The sequence below is a fragment of the Balaenoptera ricei genome, chromosome 20, assembly GCF_028023285.1.
Source record: "Balaenoptera ricei isolate mBalRic1 chromosome 20, mBalRic1.hap2, whole genome shotgun sequence".
In the NCBI taxonomy this organism is placed as follows: domain Eukaryota; kingdom Metazoa; phylum Chordata; class Mammalia; order Artiodactyla; family Balaenopteridae; genus Balaenoptera; species Balaenoptera ricei.
Genome location: NC_082658.1, coordinates 5,861,468 through 5,875,363, shown reverse-complemented (window position 1 = coordinate 5,875,363; position 13,896 = coordinate 5,861,468). Strand labels below are relative to the sequence as shown.

The window sequence follows — 13,896 nt, the reverse complement described above, 5'->3', positions numbered from 1 at the left end:
GTGGGTGCCCAGACACCACACATCACACAGCAGACGTCCACGTGCTCAGGGAGACATCATAACCAGCCATGGACATTGACAAAGGAAACAGAATTGCCACCTCCCAGACCTGCATTAACATCCGCGTTCACTGACCTTAACATGAACCACACATTCACACCAGAATCACCAGCCAGTGGTTGCACCAGAATGAGCTGGGACAGGCACGTCCATGCATCCGGCCTTTCAGGGATGCGTGTTTATTGAGTAGTTACTTTGTGCCGAGCAGTGTCCTCGGTGCTGGGATGAAAGCAGAGACAACGGGAGCTTAAACTGTCGGGGAGGAAGCCAGTGATGCACAAAGCAAAGGGCACCTCCAGGTGGCGGTAAGTGAAATGGGTTAAGGAGCAGGTTTGGCATTTTAAATAGGGTCGTTGGGAGAGCGCTTAATGAGAAGCTGCCACGTGACCAAAGATGAAGGCGAACAGGACGTGAATCACGTGGATCTGGGAGAAGAGTGTTCCAGAAGGAGGGGGAAGACGAGCAAAGGCCCTGGGATCCGTGAGTGCTTGGCATGTACAAAGCCCAGCAAAGAGCCCCATGTGTCCCAGTGTGATGGGGCGCATCACCTGGAGTCCTCAAGGGCTTTGGCTGAATGAGATGGCAGCCACGGGGACTTGGGGACAGAAGAGGGACATGGGTGACTCGGGTTTTTAAAGGCTGGTGCTGGCTGCTGCGTTGAGAATAGTCTGAAACGGGGAAAATGCAAAACCTGAAGAGGCGGCAGCATCATCCAGGTGATGGTGGTTTAGACCACGCAGTAGCAGGTAAGGAGCATTTGCTCCTGCTTCCATTTGAAGGGGGTAGAGCCGGTAGAATTTGCTGATGAACTGAGTGTGGAATGTGAGAGAAGGAGAAGCAACAAGGATTTCCAAGCAGTTGGATGACGGAGCTTCCAGTTACAGCGCAGGAAAATAGGAGACGGTGGGAGGGGGAGGCTCGGAGGGAGAGCTGGTGTCTGTTTGAGACGTCTGTTGGACTTCCAAGGGGAGACACCCAAGGGAGCTGGACACACAGTTGCAGAGTCCAAAGGAGAAGGTCCAGGCTGGAGGTGTGAACGGTGGGATCCTCAGCATATAGATGGTCCTGAAAGCCCGGAGATTAGATAGAAAACACCAGAAGTCTGAAAACTGAGCCGTGGGACCAAAACAAGTGATCAAAGTCTCAGAGCCCACATGAAGAGCGTGCTTCCAGAAGGAGGGAGGAAGCAGATGTGCCAACTACTACTGAGAGCTCAAGCAAGATGAAATCTAGGAAGCAATTATTCAGGGATGGGCAGACCACAGCCCATGAGCCTAATCCGGCCCCCCACTTGTTTTTGTAAATAAAGTTTTATTGGCATGCAGCCACACCCATTTGTTTACAGATTGCCTTAGGCTACTTTCTAAGTCACAGGCAGAGTTGAATAGCTGCAGCAGAGACCGTGTGGCCTGCAAAGCCTAAAATATTTCTTACCTGGCCCTTTACAGAGGGAGTTTCCAGAGCCCTGGATTATTGCATTAAACAGGCCAAGTTCACAGGTGACTCTGATACGAGTTGGGGGCAGGGAAGGCCTGCTTGGAGTGGGTTCACGAGAGAATGAGGAGCAGCCAGTACTGATACCCCTTTTGAGGAGTTTCGCTTTAAAGGGAAGTAACAACATGGGGTAGAGACTGGAAAAAGACAGTCAACGGAGGCGGTTTGGAGATGGGAGGAATAACTCGTGTGTGTGTGCTGATAGAAATGATTCTGGAAAGAAGAGGAATTTGGTGATTCAGGGAAAAGAGGAAGCTGTGACAGGGGGGCGGGGGGGGGGGGGAATGCTCTGGAGGAGGTGACAGGGGCTGGGATTTAGTGCAGTAATGTGGGGCCCGCCTTAGTAGGGAGCCGGCAGTTCAGCCCTGGTCACAGGAGGGAGGCGGAGGGTAGGGACACAGGGCAGGAGGTGGTCCAGCTGGGGCAGGGAGCTTGTGGAGTCTTGCGTGATGGCTTCCGGAGCTCAGTGAAGGGTCCTGAGCCAGGAGTGAGGATGGGGAGGGAGGGAAAATGGGGAAGGGTTGGGTGGAACCGTGATGCCGGAGGCTGCAGAGAGTGGACCAGGCCAGTGTATCACGGTGGCCAGGCCACTCAAGGCTGTGCTCGTGAACGGAAAGTGTGGCTTTCCTCCAGCGACAGCCAGCAATGTGACATGTGGGCGTGAACCTGACTTAACCGAGGCTGAAGTTCGGCCTGTTGCCTGTGGTGCAGCCAGAAGGGGCAGGGAATTGAGAATAGGAGAAGGTGGTGATGACGATTCACTCCTACACCTGTTCCCGTCTAAGGAAGGTGTTTATCCATTAGCGGATATTTATTGAGCACCAGCAGGTGTGCCAGGCATGATTCTAGGTACTTGAGATGCAAGGGATCCAAAGACGAGGGCCCTCCAGGGAGCGTGTTTTCTAGCAGACACCTGGCTACGCATCAGCCTGCACGACAACTCAGCCGTGTGCCTTTGGGGTTGGGGTCAAGGCTCAGCCCCTTGTGCTATTTGCACAAATGTCACTTAATCCTCATCCAACAAAGGTCTGCTGAATTCGGTACACACAGGTAAGACCTGCCTGCTGAGGGTGCCCGTTTATGTACATGTGGTGGCCCTGGGTCCTGGACCCCCCTCCTCCCCCTTCCCAAGAACGTGACGCCAGCCACTGGCACCCCTTGTCCTGCATCATCATTTTTGTCATGCTGAAGTATGTTGCATCTTTCAAATGCCTCTTCCCGACCTCACGTTTGCTCCAGCCATTTTTCTGGTTGGTCCCTTTACAGCAGAAACCCTCCAAAAAAATGTCTGCCCGCTGCCTCTGCCCCATCTCCCTTGAATCCACTCCAAGTAGGTTCACTCATTCATTCCAAACAGTGAATGAATGAATGACTTCATGTGTGACTATCTACCTGTATCAGAAGACTGAAAAAAAAAGAAGAAAGAAAAAGGGAGGGGTTAGAGAAAAGCAAGGATTTTCTGGTACCGAGTCATCCTAACTGCCGTTCACACATGCCAGGTGGGGACGCTTTTATTAGCTCTTTCTCGCTTTTATGAGCTTTCTCCAGGCAAATTGAGAAACTGAGAAGCCAATAGCGTGCCGAACCCCCTCTGGCCAGCAGGTGGCGCCAAATGCTCTCTAATCCTCCGCGGGGCCAGGGACTTGGAACTTTCCCAACGCCTCGATTAAGAGTTCTAAAAGTATTGAAGCAATGTTCACTGCAGCACTATTTACAATAGCCAGGATGTGGAAGCAACCTAAGTGTGCATCGAAAGAGGAATGGATAAAGAAGATGTGGCACATATACACGATGGAATATTACTCAGCCATAAAAAGAAACGAAACTGAGTTATTTGTAGTGAGGTGGATGGACCTAGAGACTGTCATACAGAGTGAAGTAAGTCAGAAAGAGAAAAACAAATACCATACGCTAACACATATATATGGAATCTATAAAAAAAAAAAAGAAAAGAAAATGGTTCTGAAGAACCTAGGGGCAGGACAGGAATAAAGACGCAGATGTGGAGAATGGACTTGAGGATACAGGGAGGGGGAAGGGTAAGCTGGGACGAAGTGAGAGAGTGGCATGGACTTATATACACTACCAAATGTAAAATAGATAGCTCGTGGGAAGCAGCCACATAGCACAGGGAGATCAGCTCCATGCTTTGTGACCACCTAGAGAGGTGGGATAGGGAGGGTGGGAGGGAGACGCAAGAGGGAGGGGATATGGGGATATATGTATATGTATAGCTGATTCACTTTGTTATACAGCAGAAACTAACCCACCATTGTAATACAATTGTACTCCAATAAAGATGTTAAAAAAGATTAAAAAATTTTTTTTAATAAAGCAAAATTTTGTGTAGATATCCAAAATAATAATAAAGAATGACACAGTCAAAGAATAAAATAAAAGCAGTGTAGGATCTGCTGCTTCGCTGGCGACGAGCGAGTGTTAACCCCCGGTGAATATGAAGTAGAGTCGTTCCTCGGAATCCGCGGGGGGTCAGTTCCAGAACCCACTGTGGAAAATACCAAACTCTGCGGATGTTCAAGTCCCAGTCAGCTCTCTGTATCCGCAGTTCCGCATCTGTGGATTCAACCAACCGCAGATCCTGTTGTACTGCACCTGTCTACTGAGGAAAACCCACGTAGAAGTGGACCCGGGCAGTTCAAACCTGTGTTGTGCAGGGGTTCAACTATTACTGGAAGCACTGTGGACACCTGCTGCACTCCTCGACTAAAACTTCCTGCAGAATTGCCGTGTCTTCCTTCTTTTTACGACCTTTGCACCTCACCTTGGTTTTGGGAAGTGGGGGTCCGTGACCCCCACTATACGGGCGACACAACTGCGGCTCAGAGAAGTCACCTGGGCAAGTCAGTGGTGCGCTGGGGTCAGCCCAGGCCTGCCTGCCTCTACAGTGGGCTGTGCCAGCTGTCATGTGTGTCCCCGGGGGCCTTGTCAACCTGCAGATGCTGATGCCACAGGTCCGGGGTGGGCTGACACTGCATCCCTAAGCAGCTCCTAGGTGATGCCGATGGGCTGGTCCCCAAACCCGACTCTCGAGACTCTCGGCTGGGTTTGAGGTAGACTCCGCCCCAGCAGGCTACCTACACTACACTCAGGGTCCCGCAGAGCAGAATTGAGTTATTCCTACGGTGGCAATATTCTGAGGGCCGACCGTGCCCATGCTGTGCTAAGTCCTGCAGGCACTGCAGTGAACAGACGCATGGGGTCTGTGCCCTCGTGGGGTTTACAGTCTAGCGGAGACTGAAGGATTAGCTGTGAAAAGGAACACTCTGGAAGGGTTTCTAAAACAGCTCTTAAATACACCTATACTATTTCTTGGGCGACTCACACCTGCCATCCAGGTGTGTGGATGGTACGAAAGAAGGTGTGTCTGAGACCCTGGGATCAGGCGGGGGCAAGGGGGGGAAGCCGGGTGACTGTCTCCCTCACTCCAGATCCTCTGTGCCCACAGATTTATTTCTGGGAGGCCCAGCGGCGGAACCTCACGGAGCGGGTGAAGACGCTTTTCCTGGCCGAGAATAGCGTCAAGCTCAAGAACCTGACCGGCTACACTGCCTACATGGTCAGCGTGGCAGCCTTCAACGCCGCGGGGGACGGGCCTCGGAGCACCCCGGCCCGGGGCCAGACCCAGCAAGCAGGTGGGGGAGAGACTGGAGGGACAGACGGCGGGGAAGGCGGGGGGCACCTGGCGTCTGGGCTCATGGGGGAGTGGAGGCAGCTGAGCGATCTGGGCGGGTCCCCGGGCCCCATGGGATGCCCTCCAGAGTGGGAGAGCGCCGCCCACCCAGAGGGGCCTAGATGTGAGTGCTCAGAAGAGGGGCGCTGTCCCCAGAAAGCCTTGGAGAGGCCCCCAGATCTCGCCCTTCCTCCCCCCATCTTCCCCCAGTAGCCCGCCTTGCCGATGGCCAGTCCATGCCCAGCCAGCCCCCTTCAGCTCCCTGCCTGTTCCCACCTGACCTTCTCATGTCTCCCTGGCTTTGTTCCCTCCACCAGTATTTACTGAGCATTCCCTATGGGCCCACAGTGTGCCATATGCTGGGAACACGACGGTGAATGAAACCAACAAGGGCCCCCTCCTAGGCAGGGAGTCGGATCGTAAACAAGCATCTCGATGAATTAACCTCAGGTGGCAGTGGGTGTGAGCGATCTAAGGACTGAGGCAGGGGGTGGACAGATGGCTTCAGATGGGTTCGCCTGCGGAGGGCTCGCTGAGTGGCTGACATCTGAGCTGAGATTTCAGTGAGAAGAAGAGGCCAGCCGCGGGAAGTTCTGGAGGAGGGGTGTTCCGGGCAGAGGGGCCAGCAGGTGCAAAGGCCTGGAGGCTGGAGGGGATTAGAGAACAGAGAGAAGGCCAGGTGGCTTGAAAGAACGTGAGTAAGAGTCAGGCGGTAGAGGGTCTGGGGGCCTTGGAAGGAAGTTTAGGATTAATGCTAAGTGTGACGGGGAGCCATTGGTGGGGATAAGCACTGGGGCAACAGGATCTGTTTGTGTTTATAAAAGATCGCTCTGGCTGCTGTACCAGGGACAGGCTGATGGAGGGGAGAGGAGGGAGGCAGGGAGGCCAATTAGGAGGCTGGACGGTAGGGCGGGGCAGAGGAGTGGGCGAGGCTAAGAATCCTGCAGCCCACACGTGCAGAGCCAGCCCTCTAGATAGTTTCCAAAGCCACTTCTCTGGCAACAGTACACTTGATCTTTCCGGAAGCCCTAAGGACGGGCAGGGCAGGAGTTACCCAGTTTCACGCTGAGCAAGGGTGGCCTGGGAAGTGATGCTTCTCCCCTCAGGTCCCCCAGCTGCTCCGTGGGGGAGCAGAGACTGGAGCCCAGGATATCTGAGCATGTCCTGGGCTGTCTTCATGGCACCGGTCCCCTTCTTTGCCTGCCGTCGAGTTCTCTCTTCGTGGATGTGAATACAGGCCTTTTGACTTTAAGCATCTTTTCCAACCTGCTGTTTCCCATTCTGTCAATTACCTTTCTCTTAAAGACAGAGTGAGACCCCCTGGAGTCGGTTCCTAAGTATTGTCCTCTTTGGGGACGAGCTCTGGCTCCCGAGGGTCGATCGGTCTGTCTGTCTGTCTGCCTGCCTGCCTGTCTGTCCCGACCGCTCTCTGTCAGTGTCATCGGCCGGATGTGAGCCTCTGGGAGCCTGGACGCTTCCGTCAGCAGGACAGAGTGTTCTGTCTCACGTCCCTCTAACAGAGGGGAGGCAGGAAGGGCCTCCAGAGCTGGCCTCCGTCCTTCAAAGACGTCTCCCTGACGCTGCCTTCCCGGGGCTGGAGCGGAAGCCGCCCGGATGAGCTCCGGCTCCGTGGGCGGGCGGCTCCGGACAATAATAGCCCGGTCGTCCCCCTGGAGCCAGCTCTGGATGGTGCACGTTGATGTTGCTTTCCCTTCCTCTCTGTCCTCCCGCTCCGACCTCTCCCCCCGATGTTTCTGGGGTCACTCCGGGATTCTTGGGCCAAGAAAGCTTCTCTTCCGGAGAGTTGACCGTTCCTGGCTCTGGCCACTCCAGACAGCGTGGTCTCTCTCGGCAATAATCCCTGGGGCCCCAGGGACGGGAGAAAGGCCATGTGCATGGCAGTTCTGGCAGGTTGCTTAGGGCGCACCTGATGCTCTGAGGCCCAGGCTCCCCCCAACCTCCTCCACCAGGGAGGCCAGGGCATCGCCCGGCCCCGCAGGGACCCCGGGGGTGCAGTCCAGGCGTGTCCTGCGCTCTTAGCCAGGGCTCAGGGCCACTTCGCAGGAGGAAGCCTGCATTCTCCAACTTTAGGGAAAAGAAAGTCCCCTTTTCTCCCAGTACTTGGACTCTGATGTTGGAAAGAATGCTAATGACGTCAGCGGGGGAGGGGAGGGCGTCCAGTGACCTCTAGTGACCCCTCCCACCCTCTCTGGCACGAAGCCCTGCTTTCTGCTGCTTCCCGGGCCCAAACGCCCCTGCTGGTTCCTTGGAACCAAACCCAGGGCTTTGAACCTCCAGGAAGGAGGAAACAAAGCCCCTCTGCTGTCTCCCCCCAGCCCCCAGCGCTCCCAGCTTGGTCAAGTTCAGTGAGCTGACCACCACCTCAGTGAACGTGTCCTGGGAGGCTCCGCAGTTCCCCAACGGTATCCTGGAGGGCTACCGGCTGGTGTACGAGCCCTGCACCCCCGTGGACGGTGAGTGGGGCCCTCCCTCCCGCGGAGCTCCCCAAACCCGCCCTCTGCACAGGTCCCCTCCGTGATCACCACGCAGAGCCATGCCATGAGACCCTCCCCGCTTACAAACGGAGACCGAGGCCCCGACAGGCCGGGGTGTCAGCAAGGTGAAACAGTGGCAAGTTGGAGGCAAAATTGGAACAGTAGCCCTGGCCTCCTGAGTCCTGGGAGAGAACTTTAAAATACATTCTCCCCTTCAGTGGATGGACGTGGGGAGGAGCGGAGGGACCCCTGGGCAAAATACAGTATCCCGAGATGGGTAATAAAGATGGACCATCCCCCGATGGTCCTGTCCTACGTGTGCCCGCCAGCCTTAGGGGCTCAGCCTTCCTCCGGGTTAGTTCTTCTCTGCCTTTCGTGGGGTCAGGAACCCCTCTGAGAATCCGATAAGAGCCTTGGAACCTCTCCCCGGGAAGGTGCACAAGTCCGGGAGTCGCTGCGGCCCCGCTGCCCTCAGGGAACCTCAGCTCAAGCCTGTTGCTCGGCAACTAGCCTCCCTCCCACTTGCCCTGCACCCTGTTCCTCAGTGCCCTCCCCACAGCCCCAGCCCCGCCCCATCCATCCAGGCCCCGGTAGGGACCCTGCCCCACTCCTGGGCCCCTCCACCTGCTGCCCCGCCTTGGCCAAGATTACTGCTGTTTGCTTAGAAAGGCAGGAAGGAGATTGCACCCCTGGTGGCCTATGTCCAGTTCCAGAGCCCAGCGAGGCCTAAGGGGTAGGGCTGGCCTACCCGGTGGCACCCTGGTGGCTAGAGGTGACCGCTTCTGGGGTCGCCCCTCCCCGACAGTGGAACCTGACGAGAACAAGGGGCGGGGCCCTGGGAGCCGAGGCGGCCAGCAGTTCTGGGTCAGCCGAGGGAACAATGGCCCTCAGTCTTCCCGGCCCAACCTGCGTGCCAGCAGTTCGCCGGGTCTGGAGGTCCCAAGGGGGAGCTGGGCCCCAGGAGGAGGGGTGGTCAGGTGCAGGACGCAGGAAAGGGGCCATCTCTCCCACAGAAGGATGGAGAGGACAGAGGTCACGGGGACGAGACGCAGGGGGACAGACGGCTCTTGCTGCGGTGGCACCAGGGGATCCGCACCTGGCGGGGCGTGGCCAGTTTGCCTGTCTGTTCCTCAGTCCAGCAAACAGGCCCCGCGAGGATGCAGCAACCCCTGCTTCCCTGTAGGGAAAACCGAGGCCCAGGCCAACGAAGGGTTTGCTCAGAAAAGTCGAGGGGCCAGGTACCCAGGGCTGCTGTTCCGGGTCCCAGGGCACATCACCACGTGACCCCACGGGTACATCACTCCTTCAGGAAGCCCCTTGAGATCGCCCACTTTTCCGTCCATCAGGACTTCATTCATTCAATACACTGGGCCCCAACCCTGAGCCAGATGCTCTGTTATTTTATTTAATCTCGTAACACCTGGCCTAAGATGCCATTGATGCCCTCACTCAGTAGAATAAAGCGAAGCCAGGGTAGGAGACATGCTCAGAGACCCCCTAGGCAGCTCTGGGGTCTGAGCCCAGCCTGCTGGCCACAAAGCCTGTCTCCTGGGGGTGACCGGCTGCTTGGCGTGCATGAGAGAGGAAACCCGGTCCTGGGGAGGCAGGCGGTCGGGAGGATTTTGACTTGCGAGTCACAGCGCGCAAACCCTCACCTCCTGGAAGCCATCCAGGCCTCCCCTCTCGTTGCCGAGATTTGGAGTGCTGTAGCATCCTCACTTTTGCCCTGAAGAGCCTGGCGGGCTCAGCTGGTGGAGGGCCCGGTGTGGGCTCCTGGCTCTTGCTGGCACAGGAGAAAGGAGGAAGCCCAGGCGGAGCTGAGGTTGTCCTGGGCTCCAGGGGCGGCTGCACCAGTGTCCCCTCCAGCTCTGGACGGTGGTGTCTTTACAGAAGCACTTGCCGGAAGATGATCCTTGGGATTTGAATTCTATGGGATGGAACGTGGGGGACCAAAAACAGGGGGTGAAATGTGTTTGGCGTACAGTGGTTAAGTTAAGCAAGATGGTGAGTTGTTTCTTCCCCCCAGATGCTAAAGGACCCTGTGGGTTTTCAGTCAACAGACAGGCAGGCAGGCAGGCAGGCAGTACGTATATATTCTTGAGAACAGCCTGCAGGGCTGTGTTCTGAGAGCAGTCTGGAAAACACTCTGTGTGGCCAAGGGTGCTTGTCCCAGCCTGACTCCAAGGGGGTGCAGCCCCTGGCCAGCACCTGTCGCTCCTCCCCTATGGCCTCCCCCGGCCCTACATGCTGTGTGTCATCCCCCCCCGACCAGGAGTCAGTAAGATCGTGACAGTGGACGTGAAGGGCAGCAGCCCTCTGTGGCTGAAGGTGAAGGACCTGGCGGAGGGGATGACCTACAGGTTCCGTATCAGAGCCAAGACCTTCACCTACGGGCCCGAGATCGAAGCCAACGTCACCACGGGCCCCGGAGAAGGTAGGGGAGCCTTGGGCGGACGCGGGGGCTGCTGTCTCCATACACGGTGTTCAGCCCCCCAAGTCGGAAGGGGGTGCCCAGAGCCGTGCTGGAGCCTGGGGGTGCAGAGTTGAACAAGGCGGGGTCTCTGGTGGAGCACATGGGTCCCTGGGGTTGTACGGGGTGGGTCTGGGGGGAGGAAGGGGGGAGGAGAAAGGGGGGCATTTAAAGGGGGAGATTCCAGAAGACTTCATGGGGATGCGGCATTCAGATGGACACATGGGAATACAGACCGGCATCTGCAGAATTCCGAAGCTGTGGCAGAGCAGGATGGGAAGGGGTGGGTGTCCAGGTGTGAGGGAAGGCCGGCCGGGCTGTGGAGTGTTTCTCAAGGTGCCACTGATGTCAGATCCCCCGGGGTTCCTGTGATAAGTACAGAGTTCTGGGTCCCAGGAAGTTCAGCATCTCTGTGCAGACACCCTGGGAATGCGCATTTGAACGAGAGCTGAGGTAGCTCTTTGCTACCCACTGTGAGAACCCATGCTCTGGGGGTCTTCAGGCTTGGGAAGATGACACTGGCCAGGGCCAGGGGGCACCTGCTGGCTGCATCCTTCCTGGACAGCGGTGACCGAGGGGCAGGGTTGGGGGCAGGGCAAGAAAGGAGCCAGGCAGTTACAGGCCAGGCCCTGTGCACTGGGCCTGCGGGGAGGGGAGGGGAGGGAGGGGAGCACCGGGGACCACCGGGGACCAGGGAGGAAAGAGCAGCTTGGTTTGGGTTTTGCGATGCCTCTTGGGGCCATTGTCAGGCTGGGGGAATTCTTCAGGGCGACTTGAGGTTGAGGCTTAGCTCCCCAGAGTCTCTGTCACCCATGCAGCGTGTCCCCTCCCAAACATAGAAGCCACCTCCCAGCCACTCCAAACTTCCCCCTAGGAGAAAGTACACAGCCCACCCCAGACTCCCCCTGAAATCCCTCCTCCCCTTCTTCCCCGCCCGCCCGTCAGCCAGGAGTGGACGGGGCCCCAGCTCAGCCCCGGGCTGGGAGAGCCGCTGCCGGGAGAGCTGGGCCTGCAGAGGCTGCCTCACCTGCCTGGCGGGTTTGCCCAGGGGCTAGTTCAAGGCGGGGGGGGGCCCCCCCTTCACTTTCTCTTCCTGGGCAGTTCAAGGCGGGGGGCCCCCCCTTCACTTTCTCTTCCTGGGCACTTTCTCTTCCCTGCCTCTTGTTCTGCAGAAAAGCTCTCTGGCTCCTGGGCTCTGTTGGAACAAAGCCTGCAGGGCTGCAGGGGGAAGATTGCCAGGAGCTGCCCCCTGCCCCGCCTCTGCCCTCCACCTGCCCCCAGCCTCCGCCCCTCCCCCCAGCACGTCTCACCTGAGCCAGCTTGGCTTCCTTGGGAGACAAAAGCAGGAAGCGAGCTGGCAGAGACAAGAAGGACAGAACAGTGGCATGGGGACAGGAGAGGGCCGCCTGGAGGACAGGGTGTTCTAACCGGAGGCTTGAAGTGACCCAGGGCAGGCGCGGGGGGATCCAGAGGGGGTGGTACAGAGCTGGGGGGAGGGGGCTCTGAGAAAGCACTGAGCTGCGCCCACCCGGCGGCGGAGGGGTCAGCAAGGGCGGATGTGCAGCTGGGCGTCCCTTTCCCTCCAGGCTGGGCAATGCTGGAAATGCTGGAAGCTTCTAGCCCAGGAGGAGATGCCAGACCCTCTCAGCCCCGAGTGCTGTCCTGCGTGGAATGAGAACTCGGGTTCCCAAGGGCCCCTGCCCCACCCCTCACATCTCCCTCGGGCTGTGTCCCCCGCGCCCCATCCCTCAGCCGCCTTTGCCCTGTGCTGTGGGCAGGATGCTCGTTAGGGGAGGAAGGGGGACGGGAAGGAAGGCAGTGAGGCCCTCTGAGGTCACGGGCGGTGCTGGACGCGGGCTGGGCAGTGGGCCACCACGCTGTGGTAGTGAGTGTCTGGCCTGCTGTCCGGCTGCAAGCCTTCGCAGGCCCGGAGGGTCTTCAGTCGGAAGCTGGGCTCTCAGCTCCTTTCCCCGCAGGCGTCCGCAGGGGCCACCGGACCAGCCAGTCACCCACCCCCTCACTCCCTGGCTCACTCCCTCATCCCATAAGCACCTAGGAAGCACCTACTGTGTGCCAGGCCCTGGGGGTACAGGGCTCCAGGTGTCGTGGGGAACAGCAGACAGGGGCCCTGGGGGCAGTGGGAGCCAGTGCTGCAGGGCACCCCGGGGAAGAAGGGGTACAGGACCCTTAGCAGAGAGCACAGGCTCACTCCTCTCACTGCGGAGGCGAACTTCTGTCTCCTGCTCTGGCCCCTGGGGCCAGTACCCCGCGTAGCCGACCTAACAGGAGGCTGCCCTGACGCACCTGTCACCCCAGGAGAGCCAGCAGCAGGGCCAGGTTCTTCTCCCTGTTGGACACAAAGGCTCCAGATCCTCCTGCAGCCCTGGCCTCCTCTCTGGCCTGGCCTTACAGCAAACACAGCTGGGAACCTTTCTGCCATCATCACATATACCTCTCCTGGAGTGCAGGGGCTGTGGGTGACCTGGCAGAGGATAAGTCAGATCCAGCAGGCCTGGCCAAGATGCACTCCTTGGGCCTCGGCACGTGCAGGTTTCTGGAGCCCCTGACCGAGGTTGGTTTTGGCGTCCAGCACCTCCTGCTGGAGCTCAGGAAGACAGGCTGGGCGCCTGTTCCGGCTCCCACGCCTCCTCTCACCCACTGTGTGCCGTTCGCAGGTGCCCCCGGACCGCCCGGAGTGCCCATCATCGTGCGGTACAGCTCGGCCATTGCCATCCACTGGTCCAGCGGAGACCCCGGCAAAGGCCCCATCACCCGCTACGTCATAGAGGCCAGACCTTCAGGTATGTCCCGCCCGGCCTGAGCCGGCTCGCCCTCGGGAGCAGAGTCCCTCCACTTGGGGCACTGATGTCGTCGCGTGAGAAGGGGCTTGTGCTCCCCCAGGAGAAGCTAGAGGTGGCCCTGTGACGACGAGTGGGAAACGGGGACTTGCACCCTTAGTTAAGGAAAACCCAGGAGGCCCCGGAGAACAGCGCTTGTCACCAGGTGAGGACCGACTCATGTAGGGGTCATCCAAGAAGCCAGAGAACAAAGATTTGGGCTCCCATCGGCTAAGCACCCACGTCCTCCACACGACCCCGCTGACGAGAGCTCCACAAGGAGGCTGGCTGTCCCCCGGAGACCCAGCTGCCTCTTTGAGGCCCGTCCCCGCTATCGTGGCTGTCACTGCAGTTCCTGTCATGTCCCAGTCTCTCCTCTCAAGCCTGAAATCGAATCACAAGGACTTCCAAAGCCATCAGGAGATGTGCGGTTGATAAGTCGCTGCAGGGGGCTGTCCTCCGAGCTCCTGTTTCACGGTCGCGGTGACACCGGCTCCTGCTTCTCCGGCTCCCCTTACCCCCAGGAGCTCCCGGCCTCGGCCAGCGCCCTCCGTTGCTAGGTTTCTGAGTTAATCAGAGGCGCCAGAGTCAGCGCAGGCCGGAGGCTTGTTCTCGGTATTCCGTGGATCTGTGATTAGGTCATCGAGGTTGAGAAACAAACAAAAAGACTGTTGCTGCAGCACGAATAGCAAATACTAATCGGAATGGGAAGCCGGCAGCTCAGTAGCTAATACTTCCAATGGGGTGCGGGCACATCCCGGCGACGTGGTTAATACCGCGGGGTAGCTGAGCGCTAAACATCTCAATAGCAAATAGTTCGTTCCAGCGGTTCCGGGAAGCCGCTACCAC

At 58.2% G+C, this 13,896-nt stretch overlaps 1 protein-coding gene and 1 long non-coding RNA gene across 2 annotated transcripts in view; one reads left to right on the top strand and one right to left on the bottom strand.

Moving 5' to 3' along the window:
• SDK2 (sidekick cell adhesion molecule 2) overlaps positions 1-13,896 on the top strand; it is a 263,285-nt gene that overhangs the window by 231,416 nt on the left and 17,973 nt on the right. Inside the window, exons 36-39 of the mRNA XM_059907902.1 lie at positions 5,021-5,207; positions 7,582-7,719; positions 10,013-10,174; positions 12,886-13,011. Coding sequence (XP_059763885.1) covers positions 5,021-5,207; positions 7,582-7,719; positions 10,013-10,174; positions 12,886-13,011 — 613 coding nt within the window. The remainder of the gene's footprint in view (positions 1-5,020; positions 5,208-7,581; positions 7,720-10,012; positions 10,175-12,885; positions 13,012-13,896) is intronic.
• On the bottom strand, positions 9,138-11,392 carry LOC132355507 (uncharacterized). Its single transcript, XR_009499638.1, has 3 exons — positions 11,238-11,392; positions 10,447-10,576; positions 9,138-9,667 (listed from the first exon to the last, which is right to left on the bottom strand). It is a non-coding gene; the product is annotated as an uncharacterized LOC132355507 (long non-coding RNA).